Genomic DNA, 23,939 nt, shown 5'->3' with positions numbered 1-23,939 from the left:
TCCCTAACTAAACCTGATGACCACACAGAACTTCATGAAAGCCCACTGAGTCACCACAGCCTTTTAACAAGAGCTGAGCGTCTCTGAATACACCAGTGAAAAGGAACAGTGTTCAAGATCCTTTAAAGAAATACTTCTTAGTGAAAGCCAAGAAAAATGTTGAACCAATGAAATTACGGAGCCCCTGGCTAGTCACCAAAACCTTTTCTTATGTCACAGTAAGAGGAAGTCCCTCTCACTATGAGGCTCTCTGTTGGGTCTGCGCAAGCCAAGGACCTCGGCCAGAGGAGCGCATCGCCTCTGGCCAGGGCTGCAGCTCCAGTGAGCGGCCCTGTCATGAGCCCCCTAGAGCACGGGTAAGCACGGGCGGACGCTGAAGCACTGGGGCAACAGGAGAGCTCCGGTCTTCACTGCTTCCTCCGCTAACCAGATTTTCAAAGGGAGGCCCCTAAGTCCCCCACGGCCAAAAGGCCAGAGCCCCGAGCAGGAGAGAGGTCCCACAGCAGTCACTAGCCACAGACCACCTTCTAGCCTCAGACCCCAGCAGCAGGACTACGGAATTTCTTTATGGACACCTCTGAACCAGGCACCTAAAAAATGACTGTGTGCCAGCACTGCATGAAACTCTTTCTTCCCACTCTATGAGTGCTCCTCCATTTCTCCCTCATGGCAGAAAAACAGGCATGATACTAAGCAGAATCCACTGTACTTATTAAAGTTGTGTAGACTTTGCATTTATTTTACAAAGAAAAAACTTAGTTAAAGGTCTTACAATTTTTTGGAAGCAACAAAATGAAACTACTCTGTGAACGTGACCTTGGATTCATGAATATTTAAACAGCGGCTTCTATCTGAACATTACTCAAAGAAACACCAAAAGAGACCGTTATCTTCAAAGTATGGTATCACTTATTGAAAGAAATTATTAAATTAGTATACCTTTTATGCGGTTCCATCTGCAAATTCTTACCTTGAATCCATCCTTCTTGTTTTTTTCCAAACCTGACCATTCTCCAGGCTGAAATTAATTTTAAGAGAAACATAAGTGACTTGGAAAAAGCAGTACCTATAATTTCCCAGTCCTGGACTCTAAGGCAAGAGTTTCCAGATAGGACATTTAATTTACAGAATAGGGTAAGAAAATGATTTGGCTCTAACTACAACACTATGGCTCTGACAACAAAACTAGACCAAAGACAAAACCGACCCTTTTAATGTCTTCGATGCACTTAATGATGTAGCTCCTCTTGATTGCCTCTTTCACGGCATATGCATCGCTAAGGATTGTCAGGTGCTCCTCCAGGGCTTGCTGAATAAGGCTACTGGGCAGGGTCGGAAGATGCGCCAGTTCCCAGAGTACATCTAACACCTGCAATAATGCCACACAAGATGAGCCGGCCCACACACCAGTCAGACCACATTCAGTATTTGTAGCTGGGGAGATTAACTGGATTCTCCTGCCTTTCCAGAAGTGGTCTCAAAGCGAGCTTCCCGGCCTATTCGTCCGATCAGACTCAACAGCTTCTGTCTCACTCGATCACTTTCAGTCTCCCAGCTCTGGGGAACAGAAAAGACAAGACAATCCAATTTCATCAAATGGGCAAAATATGCAGAAACCTTTGCACTTGAGCTAAAACGGTTTAACAAAGTAAGAAGAGTTCCTTAACTCAGAGACCTCAAAATGAGCTTCTTTTAGAAAAACTTAAAAGCAGGTGCAGCTGACTGGACACGTACCTTCTGGATGAGAACAAACAGATGATTAAGCTGATCCGAATTAAATTTGACAGCTGCTGCAGCAATAATTGTATGGATGTTCTCGATCACAGTAGACGATTGTCCCGACTGGAAAAGGAGACGGCAGGGGAAGTTACGTCCTGCAACTTAGAAAGACCCTCATGCTTCCCCCCAGCAACTGACAGAAGCCCAAGTAAAACAGCAACAAGATAAACTGATTCTGGCCTGATCAGCACTCAACTGCATGACAACAAAACCACAGGAAACAACCACTGTTAATGGCCATCAGTTGGCCTTGCTGAAATTTCTAGCAGCATTAAATCTTTAAAAGAAATTCTCAATCCGACATACGCATTTCAAGAGGAGAGCAAGAAATGTTTTCAACTGGCTCATAAAAAGGTTCGAACTAAGCACAGAACAAACACATTCGCTTCCAGCACTTTATAAATGAGCTTGAGGGTACCACCTGAGAGTACCATCTACATCATTTTTTATTTTGCCCCTAGATTCTTTATAATTTCAACTAATATTAATTTATCCCACATCCAGTAAATCTCTGCCTCAGTGATGTAGGCCCTGTGGTCAACCCTGTGGTCAAAACTCACTTTGTGTAACTTCAAAGATGACTCCATCATGCCTCGCTGCACACCATGCAACGGACTTGAGAGGCAGAGGCTTTTTGAGATTCAACTCTAGTGCTCGCTTCAGCAGCATATATACTAAAATTGGAATGAGATTCAACTCTACAAGAATCTGCTTAGTATCCACTATATACATATATTCACTGAACGTAGCAATGATATACAATATCTGCATTATGTCTCTAATCTCCAACCTTATGTGGATTCAAAACTCGCACTCACAAAACATTATGAGAGTATTCAACTACTGTGGACATGGGAAACAAGATTTTATAGGACCCGGGACTGTTTTCTTTCTATAGCCTACTCTCTGCTGCTAGGCTGGGAGCCTGCAAATTACAGTTCCTCTCCTAGCTCCACTGCTGTGATATTCTGCCCATGAGAGGCACTGCTGGGTGATGAGAAGGGAAGAGGAAGAAAGAAGCACTGGTTCGTGCTCAGGAAGTGGACGCAGGGGCTGGCATCGGGGGCAGCCAGAGAGAAGCCCCGGTGGCCGTGCCACCACGTCTTTGGCACCCCAGCATGTGCCAAGAGAGCACCTCCCAAATTCGCTCCCTTTCCTTGGACTTCAGAGGTCCCTTTCCCCATTCTGTTCCTCCAACATTCCTACTTCTCTCTTTTGCTCTTCCACCCCAGCAAGGTCTTTGTAAACAGGCCCCTGTATCCAACTCCCTCTGAACTAAGACGGTATAGTCAAGGTGAGCCCCAGGCCTCCTTCTGGCTTAGTGGTTAGACAAAGGCTAATACCATTACTGGAATAGCCTGGAAAATGACTAGGTGCTGACATACTGAATTTGAGATGCCTACAAGATGGCATGCCAGAAGGCGTAACTGTTATGCTTCTAGGTACATGGCACTGGAGTGCCAAGAGGAGGTCTGAATTGGGGGCATAGTTCTGAGTATCAGCAGCATCCAAATGCACTTGAAGCCCCAGGAGGGGAAGAAACTGCCCCACAGGAGATTACAGACCAAGGAAAGGGCTAAGTTGTGAACAAAACTAGTATCTACAAAGAAGAGAATAAATAAGTCAGTACAGGAGACTTAAAAAGGGTACCAGGAAAGTGGGGGGAAAATGAGTCCAATGGACTAGTAAAAAAGTGAAGGAAAAGAAAAGGCAGGGGCATGGCCAATTCGGCAGCGGCCTCGGGGAGTCCTGGTGAGATGAGGTCTGGGAACTCAGTAAGCAGGACTCTCACTCTCACTAACAACCCAACAGGAAAAACTCATCTGTGAAAACTGATGAGCAAACGATGAAAAGAACACAAGACTGACAAACGAGAGACATACTGTTCTAGTGCTGCCACTAACTGCTGGGGAGCCTGCGGGACGGCTCTTCATTGTGTCAACTGAGAAACAAGAGGGCGAGACGTGCTCAGTCGTTTCACATATTCTGAGCAAGTCCAAGCCTTTCTCACATACACAACCTTGACACAAGCCCCAGATGGGAAAGCAGATTTTGCAGAGCTGCTGAGGCTAAGGCAAGACAGAAGCTCCACTTCTCTGCTTGCCCACCACCCGCCACCCTCTCTTTCTGCCAAAAATGTCAGAAAAAGGCAAAAGTAATTCTGATCAACTTACCTGTATCTTCCAAATTTTAGTGAGCTCATCTAAAGACAGTTTACTGCCCAAGAGTTCAATAATCCCCTTTATACGATCACAGTACTGGGCCTGGTCTATGTTGCCTAGGAGAAGAGACACCCAAGAGGCAGAACAGTGAACACTGACTTTCTAAATACGATTCTATTAATTCAAAGCAATAGTAACTTGTACAACACTTAAAGGCTAATACAGTCAAAACAACATTTTCTTACCATTAGTACAAAAAATGTTATTTATAATTATGATAGGAAGTATTTTTTTTAAATATTTTATTTATTTGACAGACAGAGATCACAAGCAGGCAGAGAGGCAGGCAGAGAGAGAGGGAAGCAGGCTCCCCGCTGAGTAGAGAGCCAGATGCGGGGCTGGATCCCAGGACCCTGAGATTATGACCTGAGCCGAAGGGAGAGGCTTTAACCCACTGAGCCACCCATGTGCCCCAGGAAATATATATATATATATTTTTTTTTTTTTTAAAGCAACTTACCTTCCAATGCAATTGACAGAACTGAGTTTTCAACCAGCCAATCTAACAGCCTGTCTGTATCTATAGCATTCTTCACAGATTTGGATAAAGTGCTATCTTCTATTAGCTTGGTTACCTAAAAAGACAGAATTATTGCGAATAAACCTAGTGTAAATATGCATAATCAAAACCTATAAATATTTGTATACACATCCTGTGACTTATACAATGTTGTAATGTGGTCTGATAATTAGTCAAAATGTATTGAAGGCCAGTTACTGTAATAAGTTAACAGACTATTTATTCCTGATGTGTCTCTAAAAAGAACAGGGAGTCAAGAACGGCACCTGGGGTGGCTTGGGGAAAAGCATCTGACCCAACTTCTACTAGTGTACCCTCTGAATTCTGTACTTGGGACCAGAAAGTGTCGGTCCCTCCCTGGTCCCAAGTATAGACCCTCTGTGGCCATGATGTCTACCCCGTGAAAAATATCACTCTATAGGAAAAGAGAAAGCCAAGCCAACACACTCAGAAAAGCAGGGACAAGACTTGGACAGTCCTGGCAGTGGTCAGGTCTCAAATTTTAGTTGTTCCTGCTGCCCAGAAGTGTCCCTGCCCTTCCATGGTCTGGCCAGCCAATCCTTCATTCACATGGAACAGCCCAGCCTTCCTCCCTATAATTCCTCTTTTGGCCCCAGATGGTTCACGATGAGTTTACTCCACTTGCAGTAAAGAATCCTAGTTAATGTGGAACTTCAGGGAAGAAGACCGGAGGTATGACTGAACTATACTGGCTCCAACTGTACTCACTAAAACCAATTATGCTCAGATGAAGTTTAGGAAGTGATAGGAAAACACTTCCAGCATTTTGCTTAGGTGGTCACAGCTGCAGTCTTTTTGTTTTGGTCCCAACCCAAGTTAGAACATTTGGTTTAAGGAAACACCTATCTGAAATATACCAAAAGGAAGTGTACCCCTAGGGTAAACAGTAAATCTCGAAAGGTCTAATCCAAGGAATTATGTTCTAGGAAATTTCACAAAAACATTAAATCTTTCACAAATATTTCAGAGAATGAATTTTGAATGTAACACATATATAAAGACCACCTTAATAATCATAGCCCTATGTACCATTTTATGTATAATCATTGTTTTCTTTTTTGTATGATTACAAGAAACCCTTCTTTATTTCCCAACATTTTTACATTAACGACCATATGTTTTCGCAGAGTTCAAAGAGTCTGTGCTTTAAGTCTTCTGGAAGCAAATGTAAAACTTACTTCTTTGAGGGAATTCATTTTAGCGCTAAAATGTGGGGATTTCAGCATGCGCAGTAGGATGTCTAATCGAAGGTCATCTACCACGGTCACCAGATCCGGCTGGAAACGCATGCAGAGTAACTTGATGGCAGACAAGAGCTCAGGGATGCTAACCAATCTCTTTTATTAAAAGCACACACAAACAAAAAAGGAACCATGAAAACATTCTGATCTCAATTTTTGTAATACGCAGAGGAATTTAGCACATTTTCAACAGCAATGGTTTGGTGATATCTAATACTCCGTATAGTCAATTAACTAGTTTGCTTTTAAATAAAAGTTAGCAGACAGGTGAGCAAAGGGAAGGGCCCTGTGAGAATTTCAAGGTCAACAAAATAAATCATGTTCAATGTTAAAATTGATTTAAACAACTTTGGATAAGCTTATAGTATCGAATTATTTTAAAGCTTCCTCAATGCTATACCAATTACAATACTATCTAAATCAACATGTTAGTAGAATTCTGAATGGTATCACCTACGGAGAACCCTAAATTCACTCTACTGGTAAGATTTACAGCCAACCTGGTGCTTCAGAAAAAGCACTTTTTCGTTAGGAAATGTATAATTAATTTGATATGAGTAGTATGTGACCAGGATCCAAAGAACAAAGGTGTGTGAACCTTGCCCTAGGTCCTGGCTGTGCTTCTACGGGTGAACGGGCACTGGGGCATACCTGGTGGGAGACAGGATTTACCTTGTCTTTGAGGTCCTTCTCCTCTACACTGCGCACATCCTGGATTGTAGTAAGGATGACCGGGTCTAGCATCGGCTGCGGAACAGAAGTGCTATGCTTAATAAAGACTGCTGCTTCTGCTCCAGAACTGGAGAGAAGTCACTTCTTCACTCACGCTTCACAGAGGAGAAAGTGCAATGCCAAGACCTTGATTCCAGTATCAGATGCTGCAGCTAGCTACCAGCATCCCAATCAGGCCCTCAAGGGAATCCATGCCCCAGCTCCTTTCATACCACGTGGGTGCAGTCCCTGTCACCGCTATCTTAGCAGGGTCCTTTTATTTTTTTAAATATGTCTCATTTATTAAGTTTTTTTGTTTTTGCCAATAGAAGTTTGAGATTTTTTTTTCCCTTCAAATTTTTATTTAAATTCTAGTTCCTTAACATACAGTGCAATACTGGTTTCAGGAGTAGAATTCAAGGATTCTTTCTTTTTTTCTTTCTTATTTATTTATTTATGGGGGTGGGGGGAGAGAGTGTGCGAATGTGTGCGCACAAGCAGGAGTGGTGCAGAGAGAGGAGAAATGCAGGCTCCCCACTGAGCAGGGGGACCCTGACATGAGGCTCCATCCCAGGACCCCAGGATCATGACCTGAACCGAAGGCAGACGCTCAACCCACTGAGTCACCTAGGTGCCCCAGAATTCAGTGATTCGTATGAGGGTCTTATTTATTTATTTTTTTTTTTAAGGATTTTATTTATTTGTCAGAGGGAAAGAGAGAGTGAGAGAGCAAAGCAGGGGGAACAGGAGGCAGAGGGAAAAGCAGGCTCTTGGCTGAGCAGGGAGCCCGATGCAGCACTTGATCCCAGGACCCTGGAATCATAACCTGAACCGAAGGCAGACGCTTAACCAAATGAACCACCCATGCATCCCTCATAAGGGTCTTTTTAAAGAGCAACCGAAGAGGGAGTGCCTTGGTTGGCTCAGTGGGTTAAGCCTCTGCCTTCGGCTCACGTGATGATCTCAGGGTCCTGGGATTGAGCCCTGCATGGAGCCCTGCATTGAGCCCCGCATGGGGCTCTCTGCTCAGCAGGGAGCCTGCTTCCTGCCCTCTCTCTCTCTGCTGCTCTGCCTACCTGTGATCTCTCTCTGTCAAATAAAATCTTAGGGAAAAAAAAAAAAAAGAAGCAACCAAAGACACATAAACTAAAACATGAAGCATGAGTATGTATGATTTTTGTAATAAAGTAAATATTTTTACATTTGACTTTAATAAATTAATATAAGCATGGAGCACAAAAAATGTGCTGCGATATGCATTATTTTTGTGTGCTGATATAAATGAGGCCTCTAGAGGATATTAATACAACACTGTGCTCCAGAATGGTAGCATAATCCAGTAACTGTCTCTAAGTTATTACGTGAGAAGTAGGAAAGTATTAGCTTGGTCTAAATGCTCACTTCCATCTAAGTAAAATAATTTTTAAAACTTATCTGGTGACAAGAGAAGATGGTATTTGGCTAGTAAAGCCAAGAAGACATTAGCAATGAATTAAAACGACCTCAGACAACTATCCAAATAGGATCTCCTCCTTTCTCCTCATGCCCACTGTACAGTGAGGGCTAGGGGCTGTGAGGGTAAGAGGCAAGTATGCTGTTCTCCTCAGCAGCATGGGCCCTGCTTACTCCCCCACTGCAGCTGAGACAGGAGGATCACCCTTTCACAGACAAGGAAGCCAAGGCACATACACGTCTTCCAAAGTCACAGAATTGGCAAGTAGTATAGACAACTGTTAGTTTATATCAAGTAATAGGATGTGAATACAGTATGAGAATAAATTCAAGGCATGAATATATTGCTGAATAAATGTAAGGTTGGACAGTTTGAAATAAAAGTTAAATATGCTGTGGTTGGATTTTCAATACTTTTTTGCTCTTTTTACTCTATAAAATTCCAAAAATTCTATTAAACCTAGAATTTCTAAAAAACTTATTATTAATTAGCAGCTGGAATATTTATGATAAATCTCTTTCCACACTGGAATGCATGGGCAAAGAGCATTTAAAAATCCAATCTTGGCTCTGATTATTAAAAAGCCAAGTATTAAATTATTAATAATTATTAAATTATTAAAAAGTCAAATTATTTTGCCTCTTGTTTCTTATCTTACTATAAAACTAATAATTCTATGTTTAATAAGCTGAAAGAACACTAACTGCTTCTAAAGAACCTAATAACCAGAATGAAGAAATGCATAAATAACCATTTGATTTCATCTAAAAATCTTTTGGATTACTTTGACATTTAAAGAAAGCATGTAACACTTAGAAATTGTAGACATTTCCAGAACCTACTAAAACAAATCTTATCTCCCTTGTTAAAATGGCCCTAAGTAAATGAGATATTAACAAGAAGGAACAGTACAAACACATTGCTCCCAAAGGACATGATGCTTTCAAAGCCATTTATAGTGACTTAAAAAAAAAATCTCTGTGAAAGTTATAGGTTTCACAGATCTATTTACAAAGAAAACAAAAAAATGAAGGTATTTCAAAGTGACACTTCATTCAGTAAAACTTGTTAACTGAAATGGAAAGGAAACAAGAAAGTACAATAGGCCTTAAGCATCAGCAAACAGATATACCCAGCTTTGCCTGTGTGATGACCTGTTGGCTTACGGTCTGCAGTGGCAAGAAATTAGATGAGATGTGCCATTAGGCCACTATTTAGCAGTCACTTGGCTAGTAAGTAAGCCCAGTGGGTTGCTCAACGCTGCTCTAATTTAATACATAATGGCACTGAATCCTTCAACAACCCTGGGAAGGGGGCTGGGATATATGCCACCTATATTATAGATAAAAATACATGTAATCGTATATAAATCATATTTGATAAAAGGATAAATTGAAAAGGTAAAGAATCAAAAATATCAGAGATCTCCTATACTTTAAATTATCAATCATTTTTTAGTTACTTTCTGATTATATTTTTACTAGAAAAATAGCTTATCCGAAAAAAAGAAGTTACTCTGATTAGGCACGATTCTGAACAACCTGATAAAAAGATAACGATGACTACTGGTATGTCTTGGGTCACCTTCTGAGTAAATGTAGAGTGGCCCCATCTTACCTGAACCACCGAGGAATTGAGGTACTCCGCACACACCCCTAAAGGCTGCACCAATGCTGAGACTGCCTGAAAACAAGGATGGTGCAGGTTAGACATCAGTGCAAGACGTTTTTTCTTTTCAGCATTTAACAAATCCCTTTTAACATATCAGAGACAATCTGAAATGGTGACTTGATCAAGTCATGAATGAATGACTAGACAAGCCATTCTCCTGGAGAGGAAGAACTGATATAAAGATGCCAATCTATTTAAACTGTTACAGAAATTAAACATAATTTAAATCATAATATGCCAATAAAACTCTAGAGGACTGGATGAAAGATTTTTAAAGTTCAAACCACAGAATATTAAAAATTTTTATTTGAAAAAGGAGAGAACAGCTGGTGAAGAAGTGAAATGTGCTTTCAAAAAAAAATCAAAAACTTCCATGAAGAAAATGACAAACCTTGACTAAAATACATAAGAAAAGGCCCAAATAAACAAGGAGATACATGTTCTTGAATGGAAAGGACCTGTACTATAATTTTCCACACACTGACCTATAAATTCAACATAATTCCAAACATGATCTCAGTGGGATTTTCTGCAGGACAACTTGACATTCTCAAACTCTGATAATGACCAAGAGAATCTGAGAGAAGAATGATGCTGGGCAAACTGGGGCTACCGGTGTTGAAAACAAGGGAGCAATAGTATACAAATGGGTAAAGAATGAACAGATGAATGAATGACTCAGACAGAAGTCCAGGAACACACCCGTGGACATGTGGGGCTTTGACATGTGATAGAGACAACACATCAAATAGTACAGAAAACAAAGATTTAGTCATTAGACGATCTTACAACAATTAGTTATCCATCTGGAAGAAAATGAAATTGGATCTCTATCTTACATAATATATAAAAAGAAATCCTAAATGAATTCAAGAACTAGGTATAAAAAGTAAAACTGTAAAAGTATAAAATGAAATGAGTATTTTTATAACTTTGAGATGGGAGAATATTCCCTAAGCAAGTTAGGAACTTAAGCTGTTATTAAGGAAAAAAATCTTCCACATAAAATGTGGAAGCTTCTGTATAGCAAAAGGCACCATCAATAAAAATAAAAAGAGAAGCAAAAGAATGGAAGAAAAAATTTACAAATACATAAAGTAGACATGGCACCAATATGCTGAACATAAAACGAATTCCTGAAAGTTACTAGGATAACCCCAAAGTAACCCAAATAACTAGGTCAATTTACAGAAGAATGCAAACAGCCAATAATCACATGATGAAATGCTCAAATTCAAAGGAAATCAGAGTCTTACCAATTAAATAATAAAATATTATTTTTGTCCACTATAATGAAAAATTAAAGATGGAAAATATTCAGTATTAACAAGAGAAGGAAGGAATGGGTTTATGGAAGTACAGACTGGTATAAGTTTTTCAGAAAGAGATTTAATACTACTGAATATAATCTAAAAATGTATATAGTTTTTAACCCAGAAATCCCGTTTTCTAGGAATCTGTCCTTCAGAAATGGTAGCACATGCACATTAACACAAATTTATATGGGAAGCTGTCTTAAGAGCAAAAAACTTAGAAATAATCCAATGCCCATTAATAAGTGACAACATCAGGGTACACCAGGTGCAGAAACTGATGAGAGCCATTAAAAACGATGACAGTGCTGACCAGGAAAGATGTCCATGACAGATTGTTAAATGAAAATATGCTACTAGGTATAGCTTGATTACAAAATTCAGTTTTAAAGAGAGAACGAGAAAGAGGAAAAGAACATGCACAGATATATTTTACATATATATAGGACAAAGTCAGGAAAGCTATGCATTAAATGGGTAGTTATTACCTAGGAGGTAGGTATACATGCATGGGGGTGGGGGACAGGCAACTTTCATTCCATATTTTGTACAGGTATCTTTCACTGACAAATTGTGAATGATATTTTTTCCCAGTATTTTTCAAATTCAAAACTATGTAGATATAAATGTAAAATGAATACATTTATTTGTACTCAGTGGCCTGAATTTATTCTAGGACATAATCACCTCCTTAACTGGTCAGAAAGCAGGCATCTACTGTGAAATTTTAATCATACTTGTTTGCTAAAATTAGAGTCTCAATCTTTGGGAATCTCTTTTTCCTATGCCTGAATTTTATCCTCTCCTCAAATACAACCTAAACAATGTAATTCTGTGTTAAATGCAGCAACAACACAGTTGTTCTGAAAAATGGGAAATATCCTGGAAGAATGTTTAATGTCAGGATATTTGCTAACAGTGAGCGTAAGCCCAGATTCCTGTATATCCACACTTCGCCAATTTTCTTCCAAGCAGGCTAGAAACTGGGATGCTCTGTTTTTTTTTTTTTTTTAATAAATTAACTCTGCCAGAAATTAGTGTTTCAACATTAAAAAAAAAAAATGAAGCTCATTTCTGATATGGCCAATGACCTACACAGCCAGTTCTTGAGAAACAATAAAGTGGATAAAACTTTACATCTGAATTGATTTTCTTTTGTTGTTTGTTTTAAAAGCTTTGTTTCTTAAATCACTACTCTGTATTTTCCTGGTCAAGTCACTTCTAACCAGGATCCAAATGACAGCCTAACAAGCTAGTTCACATCCGGGAAGGTAGAAGATGCTCCCTGGTCAGTGTCAGCAGTAATAGTCATGAACTGGCAGACACCTGATCCTTTAGGATGAACAGTGGAAAGAAAGCATCAGTCTCTCTCCTCAGACCAAGGGAGTCAGCTGCTCAGCCACAGTTCCTCAGAAACCACTGCTGCCCCACGCACAATACCGCATCACTTAGGGGCAACGCATGACCTTCTGTTCTGATCACATCACAGTATCTAGCACCGTGCCTTACATGGGGCAAGTACACAATGAGTAGTTGACTGGATAACTGACTAGAAAACAGAACAAAGTGCTCTGGGTTACAAAGAGGGCAGTGCTTGGTGAGAAATTAGAGACCGAGTTATTCCCCCTTACCGCAAGCTTAAACTTCTTTTGAGAAAAGGAAGTCACATAAAAAGAGAACGGCACTGTGCCTGAGGGAGAGTCTCAGCTCCTGTCACAGTCCTTGGCTGTCTATGCATCACTGTCACACCAGAAAGCTTACTAACAACCTTGAGATGAATTACTTTACTTACGCCTAGCACTAGGCACTACACTGTTATGAATCATGACATTGTTACGTACACGTGCACTTGCCACAGACAGCCCCTGTCCTTTAAAAAGCAAGATAATGTCACATAACCCTCACAAATTAAGAGACAAATACCACAGGCAAAGGGAAATAAAGTGAAAAAGAGCAAATACCCCCACCACAGAAACAGGATTACAATTAGGCGTGAACATTTTCTTTGGTTATCAGAACCACAAAGCTGCTCCCACAGAGATAACCCACACGGTAACTAGCAGAACCTGATCCTTCAGAATGAACAGTGGAAAGAAAGCATCAGTCCGGGTCCCTAACTGGGTCCAGACCGTGTCCCTTGGGTTACACACCAGCCTGAACAAAGCGAACTTCCACTCTGGGCACATTAACTTACCCCAAGTTCTATATCTTCTGAATGAAGCTTGGCTTGGATTGCTGCAAATCCACCTAATTCTCCAAACTGAGGGGGAAAAAGGGCACAAATTAATTTTTAAATGGTGTATATCAATAAGTTAAGCAAAAAACGAAGGCTACCATTCTACCCAATCAACATGCCCTAGGTAATACTGATCTTGAGGGAGTCACCACAAAGATTGTCCTGGGGTAGCCTGTAGGGAGCCTGCTGAGTCCTACAGCTTATGTGCATCCGTATAAACAGCACATATGGAAAAGAGGAGGAACTACAGAATCTACCTCCTTACGAAAAGAAGTTCCTATGACTATCTCTAGCTGTCATTTACTTAAAATACCAAACTCCAGGTAATCTAGTTAGAAGAAGGAAAACATGACTGTATTAATGAAAGTTGTATACCTTATTTACCAAATCCACAACCCATCCATGAGGCTCCTGTGAGAAAAGAAAACAGAAACTGAGATGGCAAGATGAGAACTTCCCCCATTAACCCCCCCCCCATTTCTTTTAACCTCTGTCAAATGTTGGGAGAAAATAAAATATGAAGATGTCAAAAACATTCCAAAAGGCTTTTCTACAGGTTTCTTCATGGACGTCTGGGCCATTGCTGTACACGACTGTGGGGGGAGAACGGGGCTGCGCGTCTGGGCTGGGGGATGGCATTGCTAGAGCATGGCGTGTTCGTGCCTTTCTGCGTCACTCAGAGCAGTCGTCAAGCTCTCCAAGGTGCTGGATAACTTGAGTTAAATTCTCAAAGTTACACTTTAGACATGAAGAATTCCTAACCTAAGGAGTAGCAGATCCCAAATAAAGTAAGGTTAAGTTTCATTCCCAGCTGTCCCATTAATAGGTACGCTGGAGCATGTGCTTTCTTTTTCCTGCTTTCCCTCCTTGCTTTCCTTTTCGAAGCCTTCACTGCTCCAGGGGCTGGATACCATCGTGGGGGAGCAGTGACTGTGAAAAGATGTGGTCCCTGCTTTCACGGAGCTCATACTGTAGCAGTGTCCACAAAAACAAGTAAACCACCACATACCTCACAGAATTCAGTCTGGGCTCAATCCCACAAAAGGAAAAACCACAAAATGGTCCTCAAATGAGAAATGGAAGGAGCCTACTCTGCTCAGAGTGGTGGTCATGGAAACCCTCTCTGGAGAAGAGGTCTTTGAGCTGGATCCTACAGGATGACAGTGATTTAGCCGTTCAAAGAGTCAAGGCAGAGAGGCCAAATGGCAAAGGTCCAGTTTGGGGAAGGTCGTGAAGACGAACTGGGAGGGATTCTCCCAGGTGGGACACACTGAGCTGGGAAGAGTGGCACAGGTGGAGCTCTCGAAGGAGACAAACTCAGATCACATGGAAACGTGACAACTGGGATTAGAAGGAAAGCAACAAAAGTGTTTAAACCAGATAGTGACACCTTTTATGTTGTAAGATGAACAATTTCGCAGTTGTGTGGTGGATGGAACGGAATGCATGAAGGTGAGTGGAAGGGAGAGGCGCAGTTGGAAGACCAGTGTAGTAACTAGGTAAGATGTGATGGTGTCACCAGTAGGACAGTCGCAGCAGAGACAGAGAGAACTGAACACCTTTGAGATGAACTCCAAGGACGTGTTTACAGCTGGAGGTGGGTCATAAGGGATGAATCGTGGCAGACTCCTGCGCGTCTCAGGCACACTAAGTTTGAGACGTCTGGGTAGCAACCAAAAGGAAAACAGTTGGTTCTTCAAGTCTGGTGTGCTCAGAGAAGATGTTTGGGTCACAGAGACATAAACTGAAGGGCCATGAGCATAAAGATGGCATTTACAGCCATGAAAACGGAAGATAGTTCTTAGGGAAAGAATATCGAACAAAGAAAAGGCGTCTCTGGGTCAAAGCTGAATGGAGGTGAAGGAATCACAGAAGGCAATGTGATGACTTACGGATTAGGCAGAGAAGCAAGAGACTACAGAAGAACTGATTTGGGGGAGACAGGAACTGACAGTGACCATCCCTGTTGATGGGGGTCAAGAGACATTTCCTGTGGCTCTGGACATGTGGAGGCTGTCAGTGCCTTACCGAGAGCAGTTTCAGGGAAATGGCAGAAAAAGAACACAGACTGTCACACTCTGAGGAGTTCATGGAGACTTCAGTCTAGTTAACCTCTAATAACTAAACACCTCTCTAACAGAAGAGCACTAACACCACAGGACAAAAACACTAAAAAAATCTTTTAAAACATACAGCTGAGTTGGCACAAAGTGCTCAGAAACTGAAAACAAAGAGAAAGCAGAAATCGTGTGAGGTAAGCAGACTCTGAGGCCAGCCTTCACGGTGTAGGCTGTGGAACCCCGGTGAGGTCTGGCCTCCATCTTCACAGCCAACGAGGGGCTGGGAAACCAAGAGGAGAGAGTCACATAAAGCTTGGAGCTCAAAGGGCTACCACCTCAGTGTAAGGTGAACTGAAAGAAATCATCTGCAAGAAAGGGGAACAACAGGGAAGCCTGCCTACCTTGACTCTGATCCTGGATGGAGGGGAGGAAAAAAACTCTTAAGAGTCTATAGCCATTGTCTTGCCTCACACGGCTTCACTTCTGAAATTCACATTGACTTTGGGGCGCTGGGCGGCTCAGAAGATTGGCCAGCCGACTTTTGGTCTTGGCTCAGGTCATGATCTCAGGGTGGTGAGATCAAGCTCTAGGTCAGGTTCTGCACTCAGTGTGGAGTCTGCTTAAGATTTTCTCTCCCTCTTCCCCTGCCCCCACTCATACTCCCTCTCTTTCCGTCTCTAGAATAAATAAATCAATCTTTTTTTTTTTTAAAGATTTTATTTATTTACTTGACAGACAGAGATCACAAGTAGGCAGAGAGGTAGGCAGAGAGAGAGAGGAGGAAGCAGGCTCCCCGTGGAGCAGAGAGCCCAATGCAGGGCTCAATCCCAGGACCCCGGGATCACGACCCGAGCCGAAGGCAGAGGCTTCAACCCACTGAGCCACCCAGGCGCCCCAAGAATAAATAAATAAATCTTAAAAAAAAAAAATTCACACTGACTCTATGGTCTGAAATACCTTAAGCTGAGAATTTATTCTCAAGTGGTCCCAGATTTGTGCTCCCAGGCACCTGGAGGAAGTAAAGGTAAACCCTCTTTGAAAGGAAGGAACTTTCAATCCAGGCTTCAAACAATACTTCCAGATTTAATTTCAGGAAATACAACTTCACAGAAAAACAAACACAAACATGTAATTTTTTTTTATATACACATACAGACATAAAACAAGTTAAAGTTAGTAAAAGCCAGCAGAATCAGAGTTGTAGATATCAGACACAGAACACAAACACACAGGAGAATGAAAACATGAGGCAGGAACATGAGATAATAAAAATGAGTAAACAAAGTCAAAGGAGAATCAAATAGAATTTATATAAATGCAGAAAAGACACTGAAATTGAAGACTTTTAACAAACAGGTTAGACAGCATACTTATATGGACAGAACCACGATTAGGGAACTAAATCCCAAATCTGAAAGAAATGATCACAACCTAGAGCACAAGGATACAGGAAAATGGGAAATATGACAGAGGTTAAGGGTCATGGAGGACAGATGCAAAGGTTTAACATGTATCCACTTGAAGTTCTGAAGAGGAGAGACTGACTAGTGGGGAAGAGGCATGATAATGGCTGAGAATTTTCCAGAATTGATAGAAGATATTAGTCCTTAGATTTAAAGCGCACAATCACAGGAGAGTAAAACTGCCAAATATCAAAGAGAAAGAGGGTATCTCCAAAAGCAAACGAACTTCTTACAAAATCAACAGTCAGACCAACCACCAACTTCTCAACAGCAATCAAAGCCAGAAGACACTGACATAGTACCTCTGACATTCTGAAAGTGTAGCAGTCAATTTAGAATTAAAAACCTAGTGAAAATATTCTTTGAGGCATGGGAAATCAAATAAAGTTCAGGCCATCAAAAACACAGACTTAACCACCAAGATACTTGGGAGGATGCACTCCAGAAAGAAGAAAAATGATCCCAGTGAATAGACAGAGAAGGAATGGTACTCAATGAGACAGTACATACATATGGCTAAGTTAAAACACCGTATAAGAGAACAATGATGGTATCTGTTTGAGGGTAAAGCAAGACAGGAGAGGACTAAGACACTGCATGGTAAAAACAAGGGGACAGAGAGTAAATCAGTCAGGTGGGGAATGAGCACATGAAACATTTCAATGTCTTTACGTGCTGCTCAGAGGACAAAGATATTCATGAAATTTTGATTTCATTTACATAAGTTACAGTTCCAGGATAACCAGTAAAAGAACAAGTGGGAGGGGAGAAAAGTGGAATCTTCTCTGGTAGGGGTATGGAGGGCAGCGAATGATGCTGAAGCTAGACAGGGACGTGGGATCAAAGGCAGAATGTTTAAAGATGGGAAAGCGTAGAGCATGATGTACACAATAGGAATGCTCCAACAGAGAGGAAAAGACTGCAGATAGAGAACAAAGGACAGAAACCTTGAGGAAAACGCTTCAGAAGGCAAGAAGAAAGGGGATGATCTTAGGCCTTTGCAGGAGGGAGAACTGCTGTGCAGTACTGAGAGGAAATGCACAGAATGACCCTTTCTGGTCCTGGATGCCACGTGCGGAGACTGAGGGGAAGCTAAGGAACACTTGCCAAGTGCTTACGATAGTGAACCCCCGGGGTTAGTGGTCGCGTAGACCGTTGTCATCCAACCTTCACAACACAACTGCAGACAAGGTTTGAATATTTTGGGAGGAAAGACTGTATACAGTTACAGACGCAGACGATGAGGCTGGATTATGTGGGTTCTTCCTGTGATGAGGTTTGTGGACTTGGGCAAGGACTCAACTCCTGTGTGCCTCAGTTTCTTGTCCATGAAATGGGGTCAGAAATAGTACCCCGCTCACGGAGTTGCTGTGGAGATCAAACGCTAGAGTGTGTACTCACTGCCCTTTCCAATCGGCCTCATCCCCTCCTCCCGGAGGACTGCCTGACCCTCCCAGACAGCACGGACCACCCCCTCCTGCAGTCCGCATTACAATGATTGCATGTACTGTCCGTGGTACCTTAAGTTTTGGTTTTCAAATTTCCTCTGCTAGCTCTAAGTCAGGAGCCATGGCTTACTACTCTTTTTATGACTGCTGAACCAAACTTCTGCTTCGACTAAAGCAGTGGTCAAGTTTTCTATCTACTTGATTGACTCCTTTGAACGGTTCCTCAAAAACCAGAGTTCGACCAACAGATGTTTAGATAATGTACTCCTTGTGGGTATAATGTTACTGGGTACACTGTAGGCCTTTAAATATAAAATCAAGATAACTGGTTCTTGGCTTGGAAAAGAAACTCCAAAGCTTTAATGCTTCTGGAGTTTCAAAGAAAATGATACATAAGACTACCTTCTAGATTATTTTTTCTAGGCATAATTAGCCACTTCAAATGGTTTCAAATGCTCTAGCTTCTCAAACATCTTTGAGAAACTGGGACACCCATTAAATTGGGGTTCTGACAATTCAAAAAATAGGGCACTGATGTCATGCGGTCATTCCGCATTTCACTAAACATCATTTCAAATCTATAAATTATTTATGATGCTCGTTAATGGCTGTGGAAAAATACGCAATATCTGAAAAAAAAAAAGTTAAGCAATTTTATGAGCCATATGGAATATCTGTCATTTTTCACAGACTGTTTTAATCCTTCCACGTAAATTTTTGTAGCACATAAAATCTTTTTTAATACATTTCTCTATAAAATGATAAAACAAGATCATGTTTACCTTTTGGAAAGTAGACACAGGTGAAACAGCAAACATATTTCCCTCCCCAAACACTTCTGTCCAATTCCTCTGAGACACTTTCATTCTGTTTTTAAAATGGTATTCATTATCAGGATTGAAAGCCTAGATTCAAAGAGAACAGAGAAGCACTATTATTATCTATTTCTATAGCAACAAATATTAGCATTAGAAAAGAAGAAAAATACAGCCTTGGACTCCTTCGGTAATGGAATCTTAGAAATATCCCAACAGCGTGAATTCCCGAGCTAGTGCAGAGAAGCGGATGGGTGAGGCAGAGCTCTCCCCTCTTGTCCAGCGGCCACTGGGAGGGAGAACAGGGCGCGCAGCCAGGTGTCCTGGAGCTGGCACAGGTACGGCCGGCCAGCAGGGCCGTAAAGACCCCTTCTTCACACAGCTACTGGGACTAGTCAGGGAAAAAGGCCAAAAACCAAGCCACAGGAGCACCCCTGTGAAAGCATTTATGATGTGAATAATCAGGAAGACATGAGGGAAAGCAATTTAATTATTCTACGAGCTGAGAAAGCTATTAAAATTAGAAAGGTATTTTGTTAAAACTGGGAACACAGAATGAATGACTGCTCTGTTTTTAAAATAAAAAAGCAAGGTCCCTAACAGCTGAGTTAATATATTTTACAGTATCATTATCACTCTTTATTAATTACAAGTTATAGGACAGTTGGTATTTTAAACAAAATCAAAACACAGAGTACTTCATATTTTAGAGATACTGTACCATTGTAAGCACACCCAGGAGACCAGTGGGAATCGGATCTTGTTTAATTCTCTCTGCAACCAGTTCTATTAATAGCATCAACATGTTGTAGATTCCTTCATGAATTTCAGTACCCCATTTGTGAACAGCACTCGAAGTCAGGAGCTACAGAAACAAAGGGCTAGCTTTAGAGTCTAACTTGAAAAGCAGAAGTCTAATGTTTATCAGTTCAATCTTGAATAATCAAGAGATGATTTCCATACTATCACTTTTACGCAGATGACTTGCTTTAAAAGGCCTACAACCTGCAGCCCATCTACTCGCTCAATGATTTCAGAGTCAACATGAGTTTTGTTTTTCAATGTTAATTTCCTTAATTCAACTGAAACAGTTGGTTTAAGAGAAAATTTTCCTTTGTTTCTCTACTTTTGCTTATTACTTGGGGAGGTCAAATGGTGTAGAGCAAGTAAGAACCTGAGCAAGTAAGAATCTGAGTCCAAATCCTGGAGCTACTACTGTTTTATAGCTGTATGGCCTTGGACAAAAATTACCAAAGTTCCCAGGGGCCCAGCTGTCTCATGTCTAAAGAAGCAAAACTCCTATCCACTTCACAAAGGTGTGAGGAGTATCAAAAGATAAAACAAAAGTGAAAGTGTTTTATAAATAGTAAGGTATTATTATTAATATATTTTGGCTGTCACTATTAACCAATATTCTTAGAATCTAAGAGGTGTGCGCTATATTTCATGATTTGAACATATTCTTGTTGTATTTTTAATATCTCAGAAACAGGACTGCATCTTTCCACCTGCTGACCAGATGGCAATGGGACTCTGTGAAGGAAATTTTAGAAATACTTTACTAGATAATTTTCTTTCACTTATAATTTCCTTTTTGATATGTGCAGAAGGACATTCAATTTTTTAAAAAAAATGTTTAAGTAAATCTAAAAGTCCTAAGGGATAAGGCACTGTAACATTTTGCAGCTATTTTTCTTTAATATAAAACAAAATATATAGCAATGTTGCATCTTACACTCAGCATCTTAGATTCATTAAAAAGGAGGGAAAAGGCACATAGATGAATCTAGAATAACCACCAGTGGATTTCTCCAATCCTCAGCCTAGTCCTTGGGGAAATCTAAGGCAGGAACAACTTGCTGGAATGGGGAATGAGAAATCAAAGGGAATCATTTAATAAAATAATGGCAAACTGGTATGGTGGTTTCATGTTTTTGTAAGATTTCCCTTTAGAAGGAAAATACTATGCAATAAAAATTCCACCTTGGTCACAATGAGAACCCCTTAATAAGAGCAGCTTGAAGAGCCCAAACTTCTTAGGTGCAGAGAAAAACCCCAGTTCCAGATTTCTAAATACCAATTAGCTGAACTATTTGGTCACAGGAGTAATAGTCATAAGACTGACTTCATATAAACCAATGAGTTACTATTTTTTTGGCAAGAATTTTTTGCCTGCTGATACTTTCTTTCTCCACTTAAATAAAAAAGCAAAATGAAGCCTATTAGCATTTGAGAAGGGTCATGGACTACAAAATAAAATGTATGTGGATTTAGCACCACTCCCTCTATTGCAATCTCATCTGTTCAGTTTTGAATGTGGAAAGGGAAGTCTACCTACCTTGCAGAAGAGGGGTGAAAGACAAGCAGCCCTTTGCGGGGAAGTTGTGCTTAAGGTTTAAGTATGCAGGGGTTTAAGTATGCCAGACCTAGATCTCCTTCCCTGCTTGAACACACAATATGGGATCCAGGCCAGCCTCAAGGTAAAAGGTAAAGAAGGCAGACATGACAAGAGCCCCTTTGGTGCACCTTATTCATACAGTTGCTTATTACTTAAACCCTTCCTTCTAATCAAACATTTGAGGTGTCTTGCGAGAAAAGTCAAGAAAGAGGGTAGAGAGATGGTCATCACACCAGGAAACACAGCTAAGGGAAATGATACCAGTTATATAAAACTCTACTGAGCTTTCTGGTAGCCGAGTCTAAAGGCACACAGAATTCTGTAAATTAAATTCTGATTTAATTTTTTTAAAGTACGCTTTACTGATGCGAAGGAGAACCTTTTTAATAGCTCTAAACTGTAAAGAGAATTTAACATACACAGTTTTACATAAACAACACTGAACAATGTAACAGAGGGTACCTTTGTGCTCATAGTTCCACAAAAAAAAAAAACACAACCGAGCAACCAACCGTTGGACCACTTATTACACTATTACAAACAACTGAGGACATAACATAAAACTGTTTTCTGAAGTGTTTCTGCACCGAGTTACAGTCATACACTCTAAATATGTAACTTGTCGGTGACCTGTGTTGACACAGGGCTGTCTGGATCTGGAGCTCATCAACCTAAAGGTCTTTATACTGATAAATCCTTCTCCATGGCTCTGAATAAAGCTGCATTTTCTTTCTCTGTAAATTTATGCATACAACATAATGTGTCACAGTATGTGACATTACAAAAATTCGGCTATTTTTTAAAAAATTACTGTAATTCTTAACAGAATTTGTAAAAGCTTAAAATAATTTAAAATGATAAATCGGTAGATGAATTCACCCAAAATGAACATTAAGTCTTGATTTCATGTAATCTCTGCCCAAATGACAATTTTTAAGAATTTCACACTTTTTTCAAAGATGCAGCTGTTTTTGTTCCTAGAATTAATTTTGTTATTTTGTACGCCTTGAATCAAGGGAAATTCTATCAAGATGTAGATGGGAATAATAGTTTACAAATGAACAGTTTATTTTGCTGGGTTCAAGATAAATACAGTCTTCACCCATCTGTAGATCTAGTGACTTCCTTGCCTATAGGACAAAAATGGATGTCAAAACCCAGAAGGACAAGACAGCGGGGAGACTCATTCATTCAGCAAAGACTTACTGAGCTTTCTCTTGGAGGTAGGCACTGGCTACACACTGGGGAAAACGACAGTGTCTATGACACTGTCCCTGCTCTTTGGGGAATTCAGGACTCATGTCCTGAAAACGGAATCATGCTGAGTTAGACTGCTTTCTGAAACACAAGTCCTGTGATGATCTATTCTCCCTGTTAAGAAAAATCGCTTTATAAGCGATGTGACCAGAAGGGGAGGAAGCGCATGACTCTTGCTCTGCCACAGAAGCTGCCACACACCTGCCATTTTGCCATGGAACATACTCAACCCAGTAAAACTTTGTACTATTCAAATTCCTCTTCTGTCTCAGTACAACAATCAGTACAAATGGCTTATATTTTGGTAAAGAAGTATTATCTTTCTAAATACCACAAGCCTCAGATTAGTATGGCATCATTTCCTAGTATAGGTAAGCCTAACCTATCCTTTGGCAATTAAAGAGAAGGAAGGAAATGTTACAGCCGTCCAAAGACATGCACAAACAATTAAATAAATCATTCATAAGCCCCAAATTTGGAGTGACTTTGTTCTGAGTAGGGGATTCCTCCGTTGAACAAGGCTCGTAAATTGGTCCCACACAAAAAACTAAAGTGAAAACAAAAAGCCCGCTCATTCTCACCCCCACCCAAAACACCAGACTAGTGCATTTTTCCTTACCTTTTTAAAGGCTTCAGGCATACACCTATCCATAAATCTTTTACAATTCTCATCAGACTCGGAAAGACCTTAGTAAAATAAATGAAACAACATGCCTTACTACGATTTTAGGCAGTTTGCAGAAATCATATATATCAATTCCAAATTCATTTGTATGGAATTATTTATGGAAACCCTGATTCTTAAGGGATTATTAAAAGCAGTATATATATATATTCTGATGAAGGAACACACTGACAACCACAGTATTAATGTATTTGTAAGAGCCCAATATATTCACATATTTATTAATTCATATATATTTGTTAACAGTATAATAAATAACTAGAAGTGAAATGGTTGAACATAGGTTTCCATTGTCAGAGTAACTTCAAACAATCGGCCTTAACACCAACAGCAGCCTCTTAATAGCTGTTGTTTTCCTAAACAACTCTATGAAAACACAAATTATTCTCAACAGATACCAAAATCACTCTTCTTCCCTAAGACAAACCGAGGGACTCAGTGTTATTAAATGCGCAGAGTTGCACCTGGCACACAACAGGTGATTAATATTTGCCAAGTGAATGAATGAATCCACTGTAAAATTACCATTTGGAATACACTGTGTAAAAAAAAACTTAATGTATTTTGCTTGTCATTGGGAATATTGCTGGACACATTTTTTTTCAGACCCACTGTGTAGCGTAGTACCTACCTCCCAACAGGTACA

The 23,939-nt window shown here is 40.5% G+C and overlaps 1 protein-coding gene across 2 annotated transcripts in view; it reads right to left on the bottom strand.

Moving 5' to 3' along the window:
* USP24 (ubiquitin specific peptidase 24) overlaps positions 1-23,939 on the bottom strand; it is a 137,312-nt gene that overhangs the window by 81,912 nt on the left and 31,461 nt on the right. For both annotated transcript variants that reach the window (XM_047723878.1, XM_047723879.1), the window contains exons 3-16: positions 23,228-23,295; positions 19,675-19,818; positions 18,921-19,043; positions 13,543-13,578; positions 13,126-13,191; positions 9,565-9,630; positions 6,456-6,530; positions 5,721-5,879; positions 4,462-4,576; positions 3,954-4,057; positions 1,735-1,842; positions 1,462-1,557; positions 1,208-1,369; positions 971-1,018 (exon numbers count right to left, since the gene is read on the bottom strand). In XM_047723878.1, the coding sequence (XP_047579834.1) occupies positions 971-1,018; positions 1,208-1,369; positions 1,462-1,557; positions 1,735-1,842; positions 3,954-4,057; positions 4,462-4,576; positions 5,721-5,879; positions 6,456-6,530; positions 9,565-9,630; positions 13,126-13,191; positions 13,543-13,578; positions 18,921-19,043; positions 19,675-19,818; positions 23,228-23,295 (1,370 nt within the window). The remainder of the gene's footprint in view (positions 1-970; positions 1,019-1,207; positions 1,370-1,461; positions 1,558-1,734; positions 1,843-3,953; positions 4,058-4,461; positions 4,577-5,720; positions 5,880-6,455; positions 6,531-9,564; positions 9,631-13,125; positions 13,192-13,542; positions 13,579-18,920; positions 19,044-19,674; positions 19,819-23,227; positions 23,296-23,939) is intronic.

The sequence above is a fragment of the Lutra lutra genome, chromosome 4 (genome assembly GCF_902655055.1).
Source record: "Lutra lutra chromosome 4, mLutLut1.2, whole genome shotgun sequence".
In the NCBI taxonomy this organism is placed as follows: Eukaryota; Metazoa; Chordata; class Mammalia; order Carnivora; family Mustelidae; genus Lutra; species Lutra lutra.
This window is presented reverse-complemented; position numbering and strand designations above follow the sequence as displayed.